The sequence below is a fragment of the Callospermophilus lateralis genome, chromosome 5 (genome assembly GCF_048772815.1).
Source record: "Callospermophilus lateralis isolate mCalLat2 chromosome 5, mCalLat2.hap1, whole genome shotgun sequence".
Taxonomy (NCBI): Eukaryota; Metazoa; Chordata; class Mammalia; order Rodentia; family Sciuridae; genus Callospermophilus; species Callospermophilus lateralis.
Genome location: NC_135309.1, coordinates 64723104 through 64746835, shown reverse-complemented (window position 1 = coordinate 64746835; position 23732 = coordinate 64723104). Strand labels below are relative to the sequence as shown.

The 23732-nt window shown below is 45.5% G+C and overlaps 1 protein-coding gene across 1 annotated transcript in view; it reads left to right on the top strand.

Annotated features, from left to right (window-relative positions):
- Ablim3 (actin binding LIM protein family member 3) overlaps positions 1-23732 on the top strand; it is a 109839-nt gene that overhangs the window by 62358 nt on the left and 23749 nt on the right. Inside the window, exons 6-9 of the mRNA XM_076856742.2 lie at positions 2786-2879; positions 8148-8235; positions 20550-20608; positions 22860-22931. Of these exons, the coding sequence (XP_076712857.1) occupies positions 2786-2879; positions 8148-8235; positions 20550-20608; positions 22860-22931 (313 nt within the window). The remainder of the gene's footprint in view (positions 1-2785; positions 2880-8147; positions 8236-20549; positions 20609-22859; positions 22932-23732) is intronic.

The window sequence follows — 23732 nt, the reverse complement described above, 5'->3', positions numbered from 1 at the left end:
ATTAACTCACAGAAATTGAAAGTTCAGAGGCATACTGGCTTCAGGCATGGCTGCATCTAGGGACTTAAAGATCTGTCTACAGATCTCTCTCTCTCCCACCCCCCACCCCGCCCCATGTTGAATTCATTCTCAAGCAGTCCCTCCCTAAGTAGCAAAGAAGATAATTAGTAATGCCAGGTTTTTTCCCCCTTCTATCAGCTTAGCAAGCCTAGCAGACAGAGGCCTGTTTCCCAATACCTTCAGCAAATATCCCAGGGCTGCCTCTGATTTGGCTACCCTTGGGTCACACACCATTTCTGATTGACCACTAGCAAGGAGGATACAATCCTAGAGCTATCAAGCAGCCTTTGTGACCTCTACAGTAACCTCAAGTGAAGGAGTGTCTTCCAAAGGAAAATCCTAGGACTGGTACCAACAAAAGGGGAAATGGATGGTAGCCAAACAACACCTGCCTATGTCCAAGGTGCAAGTGAAGGACAGTGAACATTCAGAAAAATGAGGGGTCACTTTTAATTAGCAGGAAGTGGAGTCTGGAAACTGTGAACTTCGTGGCAGGTGATAGTCTTTGGGCTGGATGTTGGAAAAGGGTGTAAGATTTGAAAATGCACAGGAGAGTGTGCATACCTAGCCTGGCAAGATAAGAGAGGTGGTGAGTGTGGAGCACCCACCCTCACCCCATTTGGGAGCTCGAGTGCGTGCAGAGATGAAGCAGAGTCCCAGGCTGCAGAGGTGAGCTGAGTGCATGTCAGGGGGAGTTTGGCATTTCCCTCTGGACCTGCCAAGGAAGGAGTGTCCTTAGTAAGTCATCAGCCAGGAGTGCTTGAATCTGGGAGCCCAAGTCAAAATTCTCTGGGGCAGTAAGAGCTTGCTCCGAGTTCCTCTCAAGGAGGCCCAGCCCAGGTTACCCACTATACCTGGCGCCTCTACAGTCTGCCTCTGGGTTCCTCCCCTGGTTGAGACAGAATGGTGATGGCATCAGATGCCCTGAGTAGAAGCCCAGTCTGTGTGACCTAGGCCAGGGACTCAACTGCTCTGAATCTTAGCTTCTTCATTTATAAAAATAGGTTTAATAAGATCAACTCCTGGTAGGGATGTGTCAAGGCTCAGAGATCTGTACTTTGTACCTAATGAGTGCCCAATAAAGCTTCATTTTACCATCTATCTTTTCAGAATCAGGGACATTTCAAGTTCCTTAAGGCCTCCCCAACTCAAACATCCAAATAAGGTTGTGTTGGCATTTATAGCCAAATTTTTCTGGCTCATTGACCTGCCTCCTAATGAACAATTTTTGCTTCCCCTGCAAAGTAGCCCTCTTGTACTCACAGAGTGAGAACTTGTTTGAGGGCTGGGGGGTGGGGGGTTAAAGGAGTGGAGGAAGCTTGTCTCATAGGGTCACAAGTAAGTCCTTGTTCTGTGGGCACAGTCTCACCTCCAGTTCTTTGCCACACTTCAGCTCTCCTTGTTGCTTCTTCAGTAAGTGCTGGCTGCCCTGCTGCCCAGGCAGGGCTCCCAGAAGCCCCAGCATGGCCCCAGCTTTGAGATAGAAACTTGGCATGTCTGTCCTTTATGTCACACTTTGAACCAGGTTCAAAAGTGGGGGAAACATCCCTCTCTCCTCAGAGTTCAGTCCCCCTCCTTAAAGTTAGGTAGGTCCAAAAGGCTGGGCTGAGCTCACCAGTGTCCTCAACTGTTTCTGTGTCAGCTCTGGAGAGCTGAGCACCAAACATCCTTCCCCAAATCCCCTCTAAGCAATCTTGGCAATTGCTGCCATGAGCTAAGTACCCACTGTGGGCCAGGCACCATGCTAACCCTTGGATACACTGGCCCTATCTCCTTTAATCCTCATGTAAACCTGGATGAGAAACCAGACCATCTGGATCCAGATCCCAGCTTCCTGTCATCCTGGGTGGCCTAGGACAAGTTACTCAACGACTCCCTGCTTGGGTTTTCTTGTCTACCCCTTTGGGAAATAGCTGCTTGGGTTTTCTTGACTACCCCTTTGGGAAATAGCATTGAGCCCATGGGGCTGCTCTAAGGACTGAATGTGAAACACCACCAGAGAGCCCAGCACACACCAAGCAAGAAGTGCTGGTGGTAAGAGGTAGTGTAGGTAGTATGAGGTAGTGGAAGATAACCGATGGCAATCTTATCTCTGTCTGCTAAGTCCGAAGCACTGAGTAGAAATGGAGCGTGTAGGAGGCATTCAGGGGAAGCTGCTGATTTTGCAGCACAACCAGATGGTTCTTTCACTACAGGTGAGATGTTTGATTAAAGGAGGAGCCCTTCAGGATGTGCAAAACATTGATCACATCCATTACCTCCTGGAAGGAACCCTGAGAGGAACTGGAGGGAAGGCGGGGACTTCTCCCTTTATGCCTTGAGACTGTGTATCATATACCAGTATTACCTATTCTAAATAAAACAACCCTTAGATGTTTTAAATAATTTTCAGAGTCTTTTGAGGGCTAAGGGAAGAGAATGGGTCTGGAGAACTCCTGGGGAGGGGTAGAAAGAGGGTGGAAAAGGGCCACCCTAGGCCAGCATCCAGAGCAAGAGCTGCCATCCATGCTGGGGAGCTTACCAGATGCAATGCCTGGGCCCTCTACCCCAGGGATTCTCTGATTAACCATGGTTCCAGGGGGATCTGAGGAACCTGCATTTTAAATGATCTCAAAGCACTTCCAACCCTGGCCCAGACACCTTAGGCTGCAGGTCCTGGCACTGCCAGAGGACACCCCCAGGGATCCCCCTAACCTCCTCATCCTATGTCAATTTCCTCTTGCAGGGATGGCGTTCCATACTGCGAGTCTGACTACCACTCCCAGTTTGGCATTAAATGTGAGACCTGTGACCGATACATCAGCGGCAGGGTCTTGGAGGTGAGTGGGCCCTTGTAACCATGAAGATACGTGAGCAAGATGGTCTGTGGCTCCAAAATGCCATCACCAAGGAAAGAGAAAGTCACCCCAGACCCCCTCTTTCATAGCCTAAACCTCCCCAGCTTTGCTTGCTACGTGACCTTAAACAGATAACCTTGCCAAGATCTCCGAACACCCCCAGAATGATAAAGTTGACACAATTATTCCTGGTTCAAAAATTGCTGTGCTGGAAAAATCAGTTGCTTCTTTGGCTTCCGACCCAGACATATTTCTGGGGAGTAACAATTAGGATTTTCCTCTCAGCCCTGCCTAAGGATGGAAGCTTTTAAAAAAAAAAAAAAAAATTAAGTCTTTGGTAATGTGCTGATTTAAGAACCAGCATGTCTAGCAGCTTGCTCCCTAAGCCCTTCTTTGGCTGGTCCATCACCATGGTAACAGTTCTCCCAGCCTCTGATGCACAGTTCACTCTGCCAGTGACAGACAACCTGCAGCACCTTGCTGATCCCTTGCCTGAGCCCCCATCCACTGGCCTTCCTGGGCCTCCTTTACATACTATGTGATCTGGAAGCTGTCTTCTCTATTCACCTTGAGAAATTAGAAGCAGAAAAGAGTCGCATACAAAGGAAAAAGTAATAGCATAAGAGAAGGAACCATTAGGATCTAATATTGACTCTACTGCTAACTCATACTCAGATACTGCTAACAAACTCGGATTGTGGCATTAAATGGGAGACCTGTGACCTCTACATCCACAGCAGGGTCTTGTTTGGTATTAGATGAGAGACCTGTGATTTTTTCATCTGACAATGGCTGGGGTATGGCAGACTGGGTGAGCTACTGTGAGCAGAATTACTAGTTTTGCCAGATCCAGCCAGCTGATGGTGGTTACCATGTGTGCTGAGCTGAGGAAGGACTCTGTGTCACATGTGGGCTCAGCAGGAGACAGTGTAGCAATCAGAAAGAGCTCTCCAAGGAAATGCACGGAAGAGAGGCTTGAGGGTGGGAAGGCTAGCACATGAGCTAGAGGAAGAATGAGCTTGACCCCTGCAGAGAACAGAGAAAGGGGCCAACATGGCTGAAATCATAAATAGAAGGTAAGGGAAGATGGAGTATATCATAGAGGGCAAATCTCACAAGACTTTGTAGACCAACTTTAGGAGTTTAGGTTTTATACTAAGAGCAGTGAAAAGTCATTGGAAAGTTTTTCAACCAAGGAGCAACATAACATTATATTTTTAAAAAGTATAACAAGGAGAATTGACTATAGGGAATCCGAGGGAATAAGATGAACAAATGCACTGAGTGGTTAAAGAATTAAGCATTTCCAAGGGTAGTAAGGAGTGCAAAGCACAGGATGCTGCTGGGCCTGGGATACAGGACCGAGGAGTTTGTGTGTGATTCAAACAATGGGGAATTGTGGACAGATTGGGTAGGAGTGGCCTGGCTGAAGCCACACCTCCAAGAAGATAACATGATGATATTCACTGGCTAAATTTGAAGGAAGGAAACTGAAAGAGGAGACCAGCAAGGAGGCCACCATATGACCAGGGCAACCATCTTTGTCTCCAACATCAATAGCAGTAGGATTCCAACAGTTCTGCAGTGATGGGGTAACTTGTAGATGTGGGGACTCAAAGAGAAGCCAAGAGTTGTACCAAAATATCAAGCCTGGATGATAGGAAGTCTGTTGTCTCCATCTGCTGAACTGGGGATGACAGAGAGACAAGTTGGTCTGGGCAGAAACATGCCAAGGTCCTCTTGGGACAGGCTGTGATTGCAATCCAGGAAGGGTGCGAGAAGGCAGTCCAAAATACGGATCAGAGCTCAAGAACAAAGCTCGGCCTGCAGGGGCCAATTGCGAAACAATAAAATTTGAATAATAGCACCATGGGAGTTGTCGTGATCTCTAGAGCAGGAGGTGGGAGTGGGGGGCGGGGGGCTGGAACCGGCTTTGGAGAGTAGCTGGCCTACAAAGATGGAGGAGTTACCAGAGAAAGAAGAGGGATAGGATAGTCAAGGATGCAGGAAGGGAACAATGAAAGGCCAGAACTTCAAAAATTATGGTGATGTCAATCAGAGTGTGGCCAAACTCTGTAGAGCTGTTAAGGGACATGGGGGCTGGTAAAACATTGTTGGGTGTGGGGAGAGGTGCCCTTGAGGAAGAATTGCTGGGTGCACCTGTGTGACCATGAGGAAGAGGCATCTAGGATGTAGTGGGGTCAGTAGAATGGGACATCACAAAAGCTGGCTTTTCTTTTGAGAAGGAAAGACTTCTGATTATACACAGGACTGTGTGTGTGGGGGGGGGGGAGCTGTTCCAGCATTTCCCAGCTGCTTTAACATTTTATTGATGGTGCCTATCCTTTCCCCAAGCATCACTGTTGTTTAGCATGGTGGTGATCTCTCCCTCCCAGGCAACTGCAACTGAGTTTTGATTGATTCCACTTTTACAAGGCTCCATTAGCATCTTGGGCTTATTGATTTTTTTTTTTTTTAAGCTGGAAGAGACTTAGACTTGTTCAACCTCCTCACTTTACAGATGACAAAAGTGAGACCCAAGACTTGAGGTTGCCTTTCCAAGGTCACAGGAAGCACTTCTAGTAGGGACAGGGGTAAAAATCTAGGACTTCAGGCTCCTGTTCCCACACTGATGCTCACAGCTCTTAGCTACTCAGGGAGTTTTGGGGTAGCATGATGTCAAGCCAAAAAACATGGTTGCAGGGAAACAGTCTTGGATTCAGATTGTGTCACTTCTAGCCATGAAACCTTAAGAAAGTTACTTGCCCTGAATCATAGTCTTTGCCTGTCAATAGAGACTACTACTGTCATTTTATTCCTAATGGATATGTTAGGACTTGTCTGGTTACAAGTATAGAAACTATATTCAAATGGCTCAGGCTGAAAAGGAAATGAAGCCAGGAGTAACTCTTGCTGGCTTCAGGCACAGCTGGATCTAGTGCCTAAAGGAAAATTACTTGAAGTCTCTGGCTATCTCGGCTCCTCTTCCTTCTACATTGACTTTGTTCTCGGGAAGACTCTTCTTTGGGATGAGAATGTTGGACACTATTCCCTGCAGGCCTACATCCTATCAGCCAGCATTCCTCATGGAAAGCAATCCTCTCTCCTAATAGCTTAGCAAACATCCTGGGACTGACCCTGACTGGACAATTTCAGGCCCATTGCTGAGTCAGTCATTGTGCCCATAGAATTAGAATATGCTTATTGGTGGGGTCAGCACTACTTCACCAGATGGGTTGATGTGGGGGATAGGTAGTCCCACCAAAGAAAGTCTTGGTGCTGTTTCTGCTGCTGTTGACCAAGCAGGGCCCGGATTATTACCAGTGCACCACAGGCACTTAATAAGTTGCTTCTCCCCTTCTAATCTCAACCCTTCCCATTCACTCCTCAGGCCATCCCATAATCCCTTCCTCAGTGACAGCTCAGAAAGACTGCTGAATGTCAGTCCCCATCCTTCCTTCCCTGTCCATGTCCTCACCATTGAGAACCAGAACCTGGGCTCGTTGCTGCATTCCTCACCTTGGTCGCCATTCTCGGTCCTTCCCAACAGGGTCCCCGTTTTTGGGTACCAACTCTCTGCCATTTTTCTTCACCATTTCCTTGATTTCGGTTGTTAACAGGCACAGTGGTCTTAACTCACTGACTTGGGTGCAGGCTGCTCTAATAGCCTCCCTTCCCTTGACTCGTTTTCTACACCCGCTGTGGCCAGGATTGCTGAGATGGGCACAGAACCTGTTTCAGCTGGGGCGGAGTGGTGGGGTGTGACATTTAGAAAGATGTTACGCTTCCCTTTTGCCAAAGCACTGTTGTCATCCTGGGAAAAAGGTCTATAATTGAAATGATAAAAAGACACAGAGTAGGAAGAGGCTACTAATTAAACCTATTATCTTTGTCATGATACCAGAGAATCAGTCCCACGACTTCCCAGCTTGGGAAAGCAGCAGGCTCCTGCTAAAGTTTGAATGTAGTTTGGTTGGATGATGACAAGGACATTTTTCTCATTCGTGGGAGCCACGTGAACAACCAAGAATGAAAAAAAGGATGTTGGAAAATTTTTTAATTTTTTAAAAAAAATCTTCTCGTTTTACATTCTTGCTAAGTTTTTAGAATAAATTGAATATCTCCAGAATAGGTAAGCCCATCCCAACAGCCCCACTCCCCCAAAAATGTTTGACAATAGGGCTTATTATGCAATTATAATTTTTGAGTTAGAAGGAACACATTAGCATCAGTTCGAGTGGTGAATTGGAAAGGAGACCTTACAACCCATATCCAACAAATATCCATCTGTTTTCCCCAGTTATTACTGATCAAAAAAAAAAAACCCTCTCCCCTGACATGCAAAATATTCCTTCCAAACAAGCCCCACTTCCCAAGTTAGTCCCTGCCCACCCCCCTACCATATAAAAATTGGGAGTTACCATCAAAGGGCCCTTACACATCAAGTCCTCCCAGCTGGGGTGTTAGTGTCAGACGTATCGGTATAGACTGCAATATTGAGCTGGTGGCTGCTCCCACAGTCTGGTCCAACACTACTGGCTTCCATTGAGACCTTGAGGCACGACCTTCTTGGATGCTATTTCTTACCTAATATTTAGAATGGTCCTTAAGAGGCCTCACTGACATACAAGAAAACTTATAAACATAACCGGAAAGCCTGTATCACTTGCCACGTTCAGATAACTCCAAATTGAATATAGTGCTAGCTAGATTCTATTGCTTATAGAGGCTGCAAGCCTCACACCTGTTCTTATTCTTAAAAGAAGAGCTGAGTATGTTTTAGATAATCATTAAATATGTACTGGCACCACACTGGTACTTTGTCTTTGATAAAATCAGAAGAATTGATAGAAGATTTAAAAGGACATTATTTCTTTGTTGTAGTTGAATATTATCATATCTTAAGTTCATGAGTCACTTAAAGCCATTTCCAGTACCAGTAGTGGTAAAGGCCCATGTGTGGGGAGATGCTGAGATGTCCTCAAACAAGACTATTTCCTCCTGGAAATGAGGAGGTGGAACCAGTGACCTCTGAAGGGCCCTTTCCCTACAGGTTTCCATGGAAGTCCCCTGAGTCTCCATCAGGGATCCATGGAGGGAGTCACCAGCTTCCTAGGTGGACTCTCATATGGTTCTGGATTCCCCTGGGTGGTCCTCCCAACCAACCGTGGGGCCATGGAGACACCAACAGCTGCCCTCTGGACAGTAGCCCCAGCTCTAACATCCTATTTCACCTCTTGATTTCCGCAGGCTGGAGGGAAGCACTACCACCCCACCTGTGCCAGATGTGTGCGCTGCCACCAGATGTTCACAGAAGGGGAAGAGATGTATCTCACAGGTAAGCAAATCGAACCCTCTGTGGGGCATTCCAATCTGCTCATGACTGAAAAGGAGATGCAGTTGCCTTCCATTTTGATGTTATCTTAGCTGTTGGCTTGTCCTCAAAATTGCAATTAATTCGCCTCTCTCTGGGTGGATGGGAAAAGTTGCCGGTGTGGCTAATATGAAGTGACATGTAATCTGCCTTCCATCCTCGTGCGCCTCCACCCGCTGCTCAGCTGGCCTGCTTCCCTGGCAGTGCTCTGAGAAGATCCTCTGGTTCTGCCTGGGGGTGGGAGACTGCGTTGCACAGGGCCACGGGGTCAGAGGACCTCAGAGAGATATCTCAGTGACAGAGAGTCTACAACATCACAGCCTTTACCCTCCCCCATCTCATCCCAGTCCTTCTCCCCACATCTCAGAGATCATACCAGGCTGCTGCTTAAACCTTCTAAGGCTCTCAAAGTTCATGAAGAAAAATGGAGGACACTAACATCCCCCAAAGTAAACCAGGGCTGCTTCCCCACGGCAACCTCCCAAGGTCCGGCCTCTTGCCTAAGGATTCCTGCAACGGTCACCCAGTTGGTCTCTGGATTCTTCTCAGTCCTCCATCCTCAGCCCAGTCCGTTATCCTGGGGCATCACAATACTATTGGCTTTGCTCCACTAAGAGGTCTTCCAAGTCCCTCCCTGCCCACCAGTTTATATACAGACTCTTCAGTCTTGCATGCTAGATCCTCTCACCAAGGTCCCAAAATAGCCTTGAACATACTCAGAACTTAGGCTGCCAAAGCCAACCTTCATTCCACCTATTCATCCCTTCAACAACTATTTCTTGAGCCCCTACCATGCACAGGCTGTGCCAGGGTCTGTTGAGAGATCCCCCACAGCCCTATAGTCCAGTGAGGAGATGGGCAGTTAGTTGAAATCCCAGGAGTAAAGGTCAACAGGGGTGAGTGCCAGGAGGGGAGAAAAAGGGGTAGTGAGTGAGCACATGTGGCAGGAGGGGGAGTTCCAGGAAATCCCTGAAGAAGGGCCAGGAGCTGTGAGATCCTGGATGAGTGGGTGTTAACTGGTCTCTCTGTCCATCCAGGCTGCTATAACAAACTACCATGAACAGGGTGGCTTATAAACAACAAAAAATTATTTCTCATAGTTCTGAAGGCTGGGAATTCCCACCCAAGTCAAGGTGCCAGCAGACTAGGTATCTGGCGAGGGCCTGCTTTCTCATGTGCCTTCCTGCAGTGTCCTCACATGGTGAAGAGGAAGGCAGCCTCATGGATCCAATTTTATAAGGGCCCTAATCTTATTCATGAAGGTGCTGCTCTCATGACCTCACCACCTCCCAGAGGTCCCACCTCCTAAGAATATCACCTGAGCAGGTAGAATTTCAACAGATGGATTGGGGGGAACACAAACGTTCAGACTATAGCAACTGGACAAAAAGAGGAGGAATGGAATATGCCAGCCTAACGGGACAGAGTCTGAAGACTCTAAGGTGGGTGAAGAGATGATAAGTGGATGAGACGAGGAGCTGTGTGGCCAGGTGCAGACAGAGAGAAGAGGTGTGGCTGGGAGGTGGACAGGGGTCATCCAGCCTGGGCTTTGGAGCAAGATGGTGCTCAGAAATGAACTGGCAGCCCTTCTTCTTGTTTTCCTTTGCCCTCCTTTGGAAATCCTACCATTCTAGGCCCAGTTCAATCTCTACATGCTTCATAAACACCCCAGATCCCCTCAGCCCTACCCACAACTTAACACATGCCCTCCTCCCTGAGTCCCCACAGTCCTTTGTTTGCAGCTGGTCCTCTCTCTTGTGTAAGAGCTGTTGGTCTTCTCCCTGAGATCCCTTGCTCCTGGCTTTAGCCCCTCAGCCCTGACATTGGCCCACCTTCCCTCACTGCACAGCTGCGGGCTGCTGGATGAATCACTGTGATCAACCCTGCCTGGGTGTTAGAATAGCCATCTTGGAGAGGAGGGAGAGTCCCTCCTTCAGATTTCCCCAGAAGGTAGCCTTAAGACCAGAGGGACATGTCTTCCTAGTAAACTTGTCCTGGTCATTGCTACCCTCAGCCATGAGTTCCCTCAAGCTATAACGAGGCCCTTGTGCCTACAGCAGAGTTTCTCAGCATTTGGGACTGGATAATTCTTTGGTGTGGAGACTGTCCTGTGCTCTATAAAGTATATAGTAGCATCCTTGATTTCTACCTACTAGATGCCACTAATGTGCCCCTTCCCATTGTGACAACCCAAAATGTCTTCAATATGGCCAGATGCCCTCAGGGAGGCACACTCATCCTCAATTGAGAACCCCTGGCCTGGAGCTCTTCAACAGAACCTGTGCCATCTCCTAGGAGTGCTAAGGCAGGGATTCCTGTGCTGAATTGGATGAGGGCACCATTTTTAAGATTTTGTGACTCTGTAATTACTTTTATATACTCTCATACAGCTTTGCTGGGGGGTGTGGAAGGATCCCAGGGGCCACTCTAAATTGTAAATTGACTGCCCTTATTGTATGGATAGGGAAATAGGCCCAGAGAGAGGAAGAGATGGGTGAGAACTACAAAGTGCAGGAGCAAAGCAGGACATGGCCTTGGGAGTCCCCTTCCAGGGTTCTCGCCACCTCTCTTCCTGGGACCCAGGCCCTGCTGCTACTCAAATCCCTCCTTGTTCCCATGAGTACCACTCCCTCAGTGCCTGGGTTCCCAGCTGATTCCTGGTGCTGGACTCTGTATTACAAGTCCCTGCAAACAGCATGATGTTTTTGTGGGTACCATGGGGATCTGGTTATACTGCTTGCTAAATTTGTGCCTTTGGACAAGTCTCTTAACTCTCTGAACCTTGTTTACATGATCTGTAAAATAAACCAGTAATAGTCCCTGTAAGTACAGGTATAGTAAGTTCTTGACACATGGGAAGCTCCCTATTCATTTAACAAATATCTGTTGAACCTACTGTGTGCTAGTGCTGTTCTAACAGCTAGAGATGCAGCAGGGAGCAAGTCAGACAGCCCCTGCCCTCATGGTGCTCCCAGCTAATGGATTAGTGTCTCTGCTGATCCAACTTCACACAGATGCTGAGAGAGTTAATGAACAGCTCTATGATCGTGAGCAAGAAAACACCAGCAAACCTAAGGAAGAAATGCCTCCAGGAGGCAAGAGCTATTCTTAGTAGGGGAGAAGGGCCTGTCACCCTCTCATTAAATATCCCCATCCCTACCCTCCTGGCTTCTGGAGAGTGGGAGTAATTGCAGGGCGTTCAAGGACCTGCCTCAGGGGGTGCTGAGTGATCTGGAATGAGGGGGTTTGGGTCATGCAGTGGTAGAGTCACGCTGACTCCAGCTGTGGGTGTCTTCTGGGGGTGGCAACCACCAGGTGTTTCTGCTACCACCAGAAGCTGGCCTTGGACACCCTCACCAGGTAGGGGCACCAGGGCTCACAATGACCTTCAGAAATCGCAAGAAAGGGGGCCAGGCACGGTGGTGCACACTTGTAATCCCAGGGGCTCCAGGGCTGAGGTGGGAGGATCACAAGTTCAAAGCCATCCTCAGCCTTATCAAGGGCCTAAGCAACTCAGAGAGACCCTGCCTCTAAATAAATAAAATATTTTTTAAAAGGGCTAGGGATGTGGCTCTGTGTGTAAGGGTCCTTGGGTTTAATTCCCAGTACCAAAAAAAGAAGAAAGAAAAAAGGGGGGAAAATGGCAAAAAAAAAAAAAAAAAAAGCCCTCCTCCCAGGGAGCACAGAAGTGGAAAGAGCCAGCTGAGAGCCATGACTTTCATTAATAGACTGTGACCTTGAGAAGTGACTTCCTTCTCTGGGTCTCTTCCTTCACCTGTCCAACCACAGTCTCTTGTTGATCCATTCTACCAGAGGCCACATAGTGTGGCACGGTCTCAACTGTGGGTCTGGTGCTTGGAGCTGAGTACAGTGGGCATGCCTGCTGCCCTGGTGGAGCTTACGGTCTGGAAGGAGAGACTGGCATGATCAAATGAAAGTGAAATGAACGTTCAGGGACAATGGAAATGTGCCATCCATCTAGTCTGGGAGACTGGGAAAAGGCTCCCCTAAAGAAGGACCATATCACACCAAAATCTTGAAAATGAGTAGGAAGTAAGAGCGTGGAGAATGGGGAAGGTTGGGGAGGGAGGGAGAACAGCTGGCAAAGAACCCCAGGGGAGGAAACAGGTACATGGTGGAGAAACTGAGGCAGGTCCACACACCTGGTGCATGGAGAGCAAGCACACACCACAGACTCTCGTGAACATTAGCAGAAAGGATTGATGGGAAGGTGCTGAGGACCCCATAAAGCCATTCAGAACAGGGAGGAGGAAGAGAGAGAAAGAGGCTGAGACAATTCCAGAGAGAGTGTGTTCAGATGCCCACGTCAGTCAGTTCCGTAGCTGGACAGTCTGGTCCTGGCCAATCGTCCTCAGGAGATTCTTTGGTCAGTTTGTTTGCGTTTTAATTGCGGTGTGGTGGCTTTCTGATGGGCTCTAATTGGGAGAAGTCTGACGTCTATCTGGAGGAGAACTTCCGTGGCCCCAAAAGACAAAAGCAAGTTTTCTTTTATTTGTTTTTTAAGTTCAGTTGCGCGTTAGTCTTTTAACTGTTTTTGTAAAGATGCCAGATTTCTAATCTGTTTGTTATCCAAACCCTTCATTTGGGCTTCATCAAGAAATTAGGTCACTGATTTTTGTGTGGCAAAATAATAGCTAAAATGTTGTAGGTTCAGGGCAAAAACTCATACTGAAATCACAAAGATTGCAGTTGCTGGACCAGTGGGGGATTTTTTTTTATTTTTAACTCCAAATATGGTTCCTGAGATACATTTTGCTCTTGTTCTAAATGTGCCTGTGCCCAGGGGAAAAAAAGGGAAGGATTCTCTTTCTCCTCTTCTGTGTATAGGAAATATCAGCTCCATCTCCCACCCCATCCCAAGGACCTGCAACAGTAACACTAGAGAAACAGGGTTCCACTTCACATTTTATAACAGTTCTCTGTTATCATTTGTATTTTCAACTAAAAACCACAAGACAGGAAATCATTTATGAAATCCTGGGACAAATTCTGCTTTACTAATGAAAGTATTGTAACACATTGTAGGTCCTACTAATAATAAGCATGATAAAATAATAGTAATAATAAAATGTCATCAGCTGATATTGATTAAGCATTGACTATTGTGCCAAGTCCTATACTAGGATTTTTAAATATAATAACCCTCTTTTATCATCACAACAACCTTGTGAGCTTAAAAAAATCATTAATATATTAATACCCTTATTGTGGAGAAGAAAAACAAAAACTTACAGAGGTTACATTGCTGACAAAGGTTAGCTCGCCTGTCTTACTGGGGTTTCTTTAAAGCAGTTTTCTTATCTAGTACTGAATTCTTAAGCTGTGGTCCATAGTGGGCCTTCTGAATTCTGAGTCTCCTGAAATTGTGTGCCAAATTCTGCATGTAGGTGTGAGACCAGTGGGAAGTTTCTAGGAAGAAAATCTGTAACTTTCATGATTTTCAGAGGGGTTTGTGGCCCAAAATAAAGTGAAGCCTTAGCTCTGTATTAATGCAAATCCAGAATGGAGCCTTGAAGCTCACTTTGACAATTACACCAAAGCCTTCCTTTATATAGCTGAGTCTATTTCAGACTACATTTTTTTTTTTTTACTTCAGATAATACAAGGTCCTGGTATCAGGAGGGGTGTCCTAGCACAGTTGGAGATGCCATTGATATTTATTTAGCAAAGGGCCTCCTTTTCCTCTGACAGGCAACTCAGAATAGGAGCACTGAGCCATAGATGTCCCAGGGAAGTGCCTCCTGCTGTCACAGGTTGTGGCATGCCAGCCCTCAGTGCTCTTTGCCTGTCATCAAACTACATTCAAAGGCACTATTGTAATATTGGTTGCTATCATTTCATACTTTAGCATTATTACTTTAAATTGGATCTCTCTACTGACAGCTTAGGTTGTAGGAGTTATGCTTAAAAACTTTAAACCTTATGTTTCCCCAATCTTGCTATATAATTTTAGATTCTTCAAACATATTCTGTTCCTGTACTAAATTGATATTTCCTAAAGTCTGACTTACTAAGCATATTTCATTTTAAATAGAGTATATTTTAATTTTTGATAAGCTGCCATTTTTTTTTTTTTAGATTTTTTAAGGGTTACCAAACATCTTGAATCATATAGAAAATATCACAGTGTAGTAGTCCTAGGTTTGTATTCTTGAAGTCTGTTTCCAGCTTGCTTCTCTCAGGTCACCACAAACTCAAGGTGATGTAGCACTTTTCTCACCAGTTACATGTCACATCTACTTTACCAGCCAATTTGTCCACGTTGGTCAGAATTAGGTCCAGAGCAGCAATTTCCCTGGTTGCTTCCTCTATTTTCTGAGAAACACTATTACCCGTGGGGCAAGTCAAGAACTTGTCAGATACTCAGGTTTTAGCCCGATGAGATGTTTTATTAGTCTGGACTTTGTAAGTGGCAGAATCCCAACTCAAACCAGGTTAGGTCAAAGGTAATTAATTGATGGCACCCAGAACTGAGGAACATCTAGGGGAGCTGGGTTGAGGGGCCTGGGAGTGTCATCAGGCAGTTCTTCTCCCTGCTTCTTTTTGTATTTGGCCCATGATCTCCTGCCCCAGACTGGGGGGCACCATGTGGTGGAAGGAGGCCAGGGCCAGACCCCAACCCCCAGCCACATAAATAGGTAGCACTCTTCACTGGCTCAGAGAGAAGTCCCAGAGATGACAATGACCTGATTTGGGCCACACACCCTTGTCTAGGCCAGGTAGACAAGCAGGCAGCCCATTCCAGCTCCCTAAATCCCAGTTGCACTATCTATAAAAGAAGGATGAGACTAGGCCCTGCCACTCAAGTCTGTCATGAGAATCAGCTGAGCTACTGCAGGATATGGGCTTAGTACAGAGCCTGGCACTGCCAGCTCTGCCAGCCTAAGCTCCTGATAAACACCCAGAGATGGCCAGGCCCCAGAACCCAGGACATTCATCAGTGCTGGCTCCTGTCATTATTAAGGATGCTCAAGTAAGACTCAGCATATATTCTCAGCAAAGGTTAGCATTATAATTTTTTACTTAATTACTACTGCTATAAAATTGGTATGTAGCATGAGGCCAGGAACAGGCACTCTGTAACTGTTAGTTATAATAACACCAATAAGAATAATAAGAATACTTAGTGCTTGGCATAAACTGAGCACCTGGTACATTTTAGTCACTGTCCCAGTGGTTCCTATCAGCAGTCATTACTTACCCTGAATTACTAGGCACCTCGTCACTGCTGCTCTCCTTGCCCCTCCTACCTGATACCCTCCACAGGAACCAGCTTCATAGTACTACGCACTTTTCTCCCTGCCTCCTTATTAAGCTTCAAGCCCCCTTCATCATGGCAACTTCAGGCAAATGGGTCTTGCCCACTTCTCCCAAGGTGCCCTCCTCCCTGGGCACAAGTCCAACCTCCAGGAGGGCATGCTGGCAACCAAGCCAGGCTTCTGCCCAGCAACTCTACCTGCACAGCCAGCCTGTCACTCACTGAATCCCCTACCTCACCCAGTCCCTGATGGGAACAAATGCTCCCCACCCCAGCCTCTCAGTGACTCCTGTCCCCTGCCCCAAGTAGCCCCTGGCACTGATTATAACTAACACAAACACCAACTACAGGCAGATATTGTTCTAAGTGTTATACACAAATTATCTGGTTGATCCTTAAAACAAACCTATGAGGCAGATAGTGTCATCACCTCCACTGTATAGACAAGGAAACCAAGGCACAGAGTGGTAATTGAGTTGCTTTAGATATGCAGCTACTAATGCAGTAAGTGATGTAACCAAGACTCAAACCTCATAAGAACATTACATTAAATAATGAATACAGCGCCTGAGGCATGGAGAAGATTGCTAATGCCAAGATGATGGTAATGATGACATTGTCTCATGGCACATTGAACAGAAGAGCCTGCTTGTCTCCCTCCTGCTGAGTCTGCACCCTGAGTGACGGAGGAAAAACAGGGTACCCTGGGGTCTGCAGCAGCCCTTCATCTGCTGGGGGACATGGACAGGGATTTTCTTTTTCACTGAGATAATATTCACATAACATAAAATTAACTATTTAAAGTGTATAATTCAGTAGTTATTAGCGCATCTGTGTGACCATCCCTCTATCTAGTTCCAAAACATTTTCTTCATCACAAAATAAACCTGGAACCCATTAAGCAGTTGCTCTCCATTCCTGGCTTCCCCTAGCTTCTGGCAGCCATCAATCTACTTTGGATCTCTAGATGTACCTATTTAGGGTATTTTACATAGAGAGAATCATATTGTATGTGATCTAACTGTATTTAACTTCTTCCCTGAGCATAAAGTTTTCTAGGTTCATTTATGTCGTAGCATGCATCAATATGTCATATCCTTTATGACTGAATAATATTCTATGGTAATGGATATATACCACATCTGTTTGTCTGAATGGGGCTTTTAAAGGACAAACTCCAATCTTTGTCCCAATGGAAGTGCTGCTGTCACAAAGGTAGAAACCTAAGAGATCTCCTCCTGCTGTGGTCAAGAGAAATCTGAAGAAGACACCCACTGCAGGAGAATTCCCTGGCTATAATCAGAGGCCCAAAACTCAAGTGTCCACATAGATGAGTGAAAAGGGTGGGGACACAGGGTGGGTCCACGGGGAAGATCACGGCAACCTGCAGTGTCTAAAAACATTCAGATTCAAAAATGTTCAAAATCATCACTGTGCTGACCAAACAGTGCTGGCCACGCTCAGTCACCATTGTACTTGTAACCCCCTAGGGATCCTAAAAGATGATGGCACCAGGTCCAGCTTTGGCATTTGAAACAAAGGCTTTAACAAACTAAATTTCAAGGTTCAGCAGAGATGTAGTAGGTTCCCCACCATTGAATCAAGCCCTGATGTCACAGGCATGGGGTATGCTGTGACCAGTCAGATGCACCCCTTTGACACTTCTTGGGTGAAGAGTGGCCCAACAGCCAGGTGAGGGGACCTTCGGGAGACGGAGGTCTCTGTCTCTGAGTCAGCTGACAAAGAAATAGCCAGCACATCACTTCTGTGACCTTCCAGTTGGTTTCACCTGCAGAGCCTGGAGTTATGAATGACAGTCTCAGAGGAAAAAACAGCACAGATTGTGGAACCGGAGTCCAACAGGCAAACAATGTTGCATTCTTACAGGATGTTGGAGTTCTATCTTGTATAATTTGTTTCTTTATCCCAAAGAAACTAATCTGGAATGTGGTCTGGTATTGAGCCCTCTGGTTTTTGTATTTAGAGTCATCAGATCATTTGGGGAACTGTTGAAGTACTGATTCCCAGGCTCTCCTCTAGGAAGTTGGTGTCAGTGGCTCCTAGGGCCTGGGAATCTGCAGGTTTTTCCACGTTATAAGACAGGTAGTTCATAATGCATACCTTAAAACTCAACCTGAAACAATACCTATCAAATCAGAGTCTAAATTGTTCTACTTGTTCAAATCTTTGGGCTCAGCTTTAAGAATCTACATGGCCTAGGATAGAATCTTCTATTTCTTTTGTTTATTCATTCATTCAATGGGTATTTATTGAGAATTTTCCATCTTTGCAGTTAAGATGGAAGTAAATACCTCTCGTAGAATTTGCGTTCTCATTGTGATTATTGGATAGAAGCAAATAATTATTGTCTTTATACAGAGAAGACTGTTAAGGTGGAAACAGAATTTTCGAGGATTGGGATGGTTGATCAGAAGCTCTCAGCGTAACTGCTAAGCGATGAGTCTCCTCCACAACATCGCTGCCGAGTACTTAAACACTTCTAGGCCCAGGAAGCTCACTGTCAGATAAAAGAGATCGTTCAATTCTCAGATGTTAATTTCCCTTCCCTGGAATTTCTGCTCCTTAGTTCTTGTTCTAATTTATAAGATTTGCAAAGCAAATGAAAGCCTCTTCCCACAGAGAGCCATTAAAATATTCAAAGACACACTTTGCCATTCTGTTCAGTCTTCTCAGGGTGAAGACCCTGTTTTAGGACCTAATTTTGGGTGTCCTCCCTACTCTGTCCACCCATCCTCCTTTGGGTGACTCCTCACCTTGTATCTTTTTAAAAATACAAAGGTAGGACACGTCAGTCATCCATATGTTTCTTTTTTAAATATGCACAGACTAGGCACAGAAAGAAGTGAATAACCACCTTCTTCCCTCTGGATGTTGTTATCTTTCTGTTACTGCCAAGAGGTTGAGTTATTGGTCAAGGGCATAGACTCAGCAGATGATAATTTCATAGTCATCTTCATGGGGAAAAAAACCATTTTTTTCCTTCAGATATCTCAGTTTATAGTTAGCTACTAACAAATTATTTATTGACCCTCTTTTATTTACATGAAACACAGCCAACTCCTAAACTTATCTTTTCACTTCTAATTATATTTCCTCTCTTTCTAGCCTTCTCCCACATCATTTATTATATAAACACACTTTCCCATATGCAGAGTGGTAATGGCCACTTGTGGCTGTTTTATTTCCGATCAAACATGTCAATGTCATGGAGCCAACAAGCAACAGAGACCACCTAGCCTGAGCTCCCCCACCCACTGGACACATCATTTCCTGCATGAGAACTTCTGCCCCCTTCACCCTTCCCATGTGTCTTTCACCTACTCCATTGATCCCTTCAGACCTTTGTGTCCACCTAGTCCATTTCCTACAGTGACCTATAACATGTGTTTCCTGCCAGAGCCACAGTTGTAAACAACTCCTGATAGACCCAGGAGCAACTCAAAGAGGAACCAGAAATGCTCTCTCCAGTAACTCCCAAGATCCCAGCCAACAGCTTGTTAGTGGACACACCCTGTGATTGCTGGCTCCAGCCCCTGAACCGGAGTCCCTCTACTGGGCTCTGAGAGCATTGCATTCATTGTAGAAGGATTGAACTCCTACTGAGCAATTAAGAGCCCCAAAGAGTAGCAGCATAAAGAACGGAAAATTCCTTCTGCGCAAAAGACAAAACTGGTCCTAGAAGATGAAAATAAGCTCCAAGTTCTTCTAAGTCCCACCTCATTGTTATTCAGATGAAGAAACTAGGACCCAGAGAAAGGATGTGTTAGTGGATGAGCAGAGATAGGAACCCAGGGCTCCATGCTTACAGCCCATCCTCTCTCTTTTTTGGGGGGATCTGATTTTATGATCTTACAGCACCCTCCTCTCCCTAGCCAGAATTCTGGTCCCAGGGGCTCCAGGCAACAAACCATAATGGAAAGAATATCCTAGAAACAAAGTCAGACAAACACATGCCATCTGGGTGCTCAGGAATCCAGCCATTTGCTGGTTCCTTTCCTTTTAGGGCTGGTTACAAGAGGAATGGCTCCAGAGGGATAATATGTTCCTATTTTTCCTTCTAATCCAGGACACCTGTCCCTTCTCTGGGGCATGTGTAATATTTGGGGCTTCATCTCAACATGTGACCAGCCACCTGTTGTTCATGCCTTTCCAAATTGGCTTCTGAGTTTGGGGCTGGCCAACTGGACCCCCACCCACGATAAAATGTGGTTTTTCACAACACAAATATACTGGATTTGAAGAGTCTGCAGCCTCTGCGGAATTAGCTGGTCAAGACAATGCTCTTAAGCAGAAAAAACCATGACACCTCCTCCCCTTAAACGTGATAGCTCTGATAAGTTTTAAGTCTGTCCTAAGTCTTTGAAGAGAAGGAAGGCTGGAGTTCACCGCAGTCTATCATTTTCTTTCATCCCCCACTGCCATTCATTCATTCGACAAATATTTATTGACCACCTGCTCTGTGTCACTCATTGCCAATCATCCACTCATCTATTCACCCCACCAACGTGTATGGACCTCCGCTAAGAACCAAATCCTGTGCTGAGTGCTGTGGGAGATGTAGCAATGAATAAAGCTCAGATCTTCCCCAGAAGGAGATCTTAATTAGTTGGGTTGGGAAATTTCAAGCTACTGTGACTTAAGGCTCTTTGTGTGAAGAGAGATTCAAAGAACTATGGAACAACAAGGAGAGAAAAGTCACCCCCAGCTGGCAGGTAAGAAAGTTCGCGAGAGGATGTCATGCAAGACCTGAAACTTGAGGAATGGTTAGGATTTGGATACACAGAAAACACATGTGGGCAGTCAAGTTGTCGTACAATGGCGAGGTGCCAGGAGGGAGCTAAGAGAGCAGAGGGGGTCCTCCCAGTGATGTGCAGGGCGCATGTGCTGCTGGAAGAGTAAGTCGAGTGGGGGTGGGGACTGACTCAGAATATGGTGGGTTTGAAAAGTCTGAGCCTTTGCTATTTTCTTGGCCCCTTAGGTTCTGAGGTTTGGCACCCCATCTGCAAGCAGGCAGCCCGGGCAGAGAAGAAGTTAAAGGTAAGCACATTAGTCATGATTCGAGAACAGCAGTCCTATACAGAGACCTTTAACCTGTGAATCTGGGTTCCTGATACTATAGGGAGTGGGTGGAGCAACCCAGGCTGCAGAGAGAGATGGGCTCCCAGGCTCCTGGGTTCTTGAAGCTGTAGAGGGGATACCTGGGGTGTGTGTAGGGGATAGGGAGCACACTTGCCCTCCAGTGTACCTTTATACCATGACACCTGACTATCATATTACCTGCTGGAGTCTCCTTAACTAAAAACACACCTGTGCAATTCTGCCCAGCTAATTACACGTATCTCCTTTGCCATTTCATCCACTTACTATAAATTTTGTGGAAGAACTGGCTTTATTGATGAGTGATTTCTTTTGAACCATACATGAATTTTTTTTCCTGTTTCTTCCAAGATCTCTTTTATTTAAGGTGTTAGAAGATATAATTGTTCTTTTCTTCCTTAATCTCTCCCTCTTTGAGGGCATTTCCCAAATTTGAGTGATTTTTTTTTGTAGTTGTAGATGGATAAAATGCCTTTATTTTATTTGTTTATTTTTATGCGGTGCTAAGGATTGAACTCAGGGCCTTGCATGTGCTAGGCAAGCGCTATGCCACTGAGCTACAGCCCCTGAGTCTTTAAAAAAAAAAAAAAGAAAAAGAAAAAGAAAAATACCTCTATGTAAATCAAACCCACTGCCTCACACATGCTAGGAGAGTGCTGTACTGCTGAGCCACAACCCTACCCCTTGAGTCATTCTTTAAATCCCTGAGGCTTGCTGGGCACAGTGGCATATGCCTGTAATCCCAGTGGCTCAGGAAGTTGAGGAAAGAAGATCATGAGTTCAAAGCCAGCCTCAGAATTTAGCAAGGCCCTAAGCAACTTAGTGAGACCCTGTCTCAAAACAAAACATAAAAAGGGCTGGGGATGTTGCTCAATGGTTAAGTGTCCCTGGTACCAAAAAAAAAAAAAAAAAAAAAAAAAAAAAACCTGTATATATGCACTACCTCTTTGTACCCTTATAAGTTAATATTTTTCTTGAAATCAACACATTACTTTTTACTTAACTAAAATTATTTTAAAATAAACTTTATATTGCCAAGTGGAAATTAATAATGCTTGCTATAAATAAAAAGCAGTCATAAAATAAAATAATTCTTGAGATTAAATCTTAAAACTTCTAGTTAATGTTTCCTGTACACTCTTTGGTCAAGAAGAAAATAAAGGGAAATTAGCCATCGTTGATACAGTTGTTAATATGTATTAGCACCAAATTGAGATTCCTCTTTGATCAAATCAGGAGGATTGAAATAAAACATTACATTACACTCACTCTGTGACTCAGTGTTATCAAACGTTCCACCTACACTCATCTTCCAGAACCACCCCTTGTTCACAATCCATATTTTGGAAAACACTGCTCCGTAGCCCCACTCAGAATGCTTTAAATTGCAGGATGAGAGGTCTGGGAGGGAACTGAGCAATCTTGAAGCTCAGCCCCTTCATTTTACACATCAGGAATCCAAGATCTCTAAAACACATGCTTCACCAGTGGTCCTTGATTCTCAAGCCATTGACTTTGCCACCACAGCATGCTGCCACTCTTGTGGAAGCACTAAGATTGACATCACGCTGTTCTGCTGAGGGAGCTATTAATCCACCATTGTCATTGTTCACAGACAGATTTTTTTAACTTCTTCACTTAAGTTGATGTCAATTTGCAGAGGGTACATGATAAAGAATCAGCATATTGTGCAATTACATGATATGAATAAACAAACTACTGAGGAATGAATACTACGCAATTTTACTCAAAGTAAAGTCATTCTTTCACTGGGATAATCCAAAATGAAAAGTCTTATGAGTAATATGCTGTTTAAAATGCTAGCTACAGGGGCTGGAGTTGTAGCTCAGCAGTAGAGCACTTGTCTCGTATGTGTGAGGCACCAGGTTCATTTCCCAGCACCACATATAAATAAGCAAATAAAATAAAGGCCCATCAACAATAAAAAAAATAAAATAAAATATATGCTAGCTACAAATATATAGAAAATAAATTTTTATTCTATCCAACAGCCTGAAATCCTATGCATGTTAGATCTCAGTCACACTCAGACATTGATTTAAAAGGCAGAAAATCTTAAAAGTACAAAAGTAGCCAAAAAATACTTATTGCTGCTAATGTGCCCAGTCTCCCCTTGCCATCAAACCCAGGGTGCAGCTCCTCACCTGTTCTGCTTTCCTCTCTCCCACAGCATAGACGGACATCTGAAACCTCCATCTCACCCCCTGGATCCAGTATTGGGTCACCCAACCGAGTCATCTGCGTATGTATTACTTTTCAGCCCTTTCCTACCCCTGGCCTGGCAGCTAAAGTTTCTAAGGATGAAGGAACCCTCAGGTTTTCAGCCAACTGATATTTGGTGTGTGCCTGTTCCATGCCAGGCCCTGAGGATGCAGTGAGTCCAGAGAGGACGTGGACCAGGCCCTCAAGCACACAGTCTGGTAAAACAAGAGTCACAGAGATAGCACAGAACCCCACGGAACACAAGAAACCAAGTGCAGTGATAATGAGCCTTTGTAGGGTTCTGAAGCCAGTGTGAGGTCCCTCCTAACCCGTTCCTTAAGCAAGACAAGGGTAAGGTCAGCATAGGACCAGAGAGGCATTCAGAGTGGGGCTCAAGTGGAAATTAGATGTGGGGGGAGGAGCGTGTACTGATGAGGAAGGAAGGGGAAGGAAGTCATACGATGTGGAAACCGCTATCCAGGATTTGGAAACATGTAGAACAGTTTTCTAATCGTGTGAGAAGTCCAGGGATGAAGAAGATCACCTGCAGGTATCTGAGCTGCCTTCTCCAGAGTCATTCAAGCACAGACAAACGCATCTGCCAGGGATGTGGCAGAAGGAACAGAGTTAGATGACCTCAGAGGTCCCTTGTATATGTAACTAATTCATTCATTCAACAAACATGTGCTGAGCATCTACTCTGTTAATAAACGCTGAGCTCCATGCTGGAGAAAGTGGTGAACAACACACACCTGATGCCTATCCTCATAACATTAGACACAGAATGCCAGGAATCATCAGTTGCAGTTATGATAAGTGCCAGAAAGAGAAAGCACAGGGT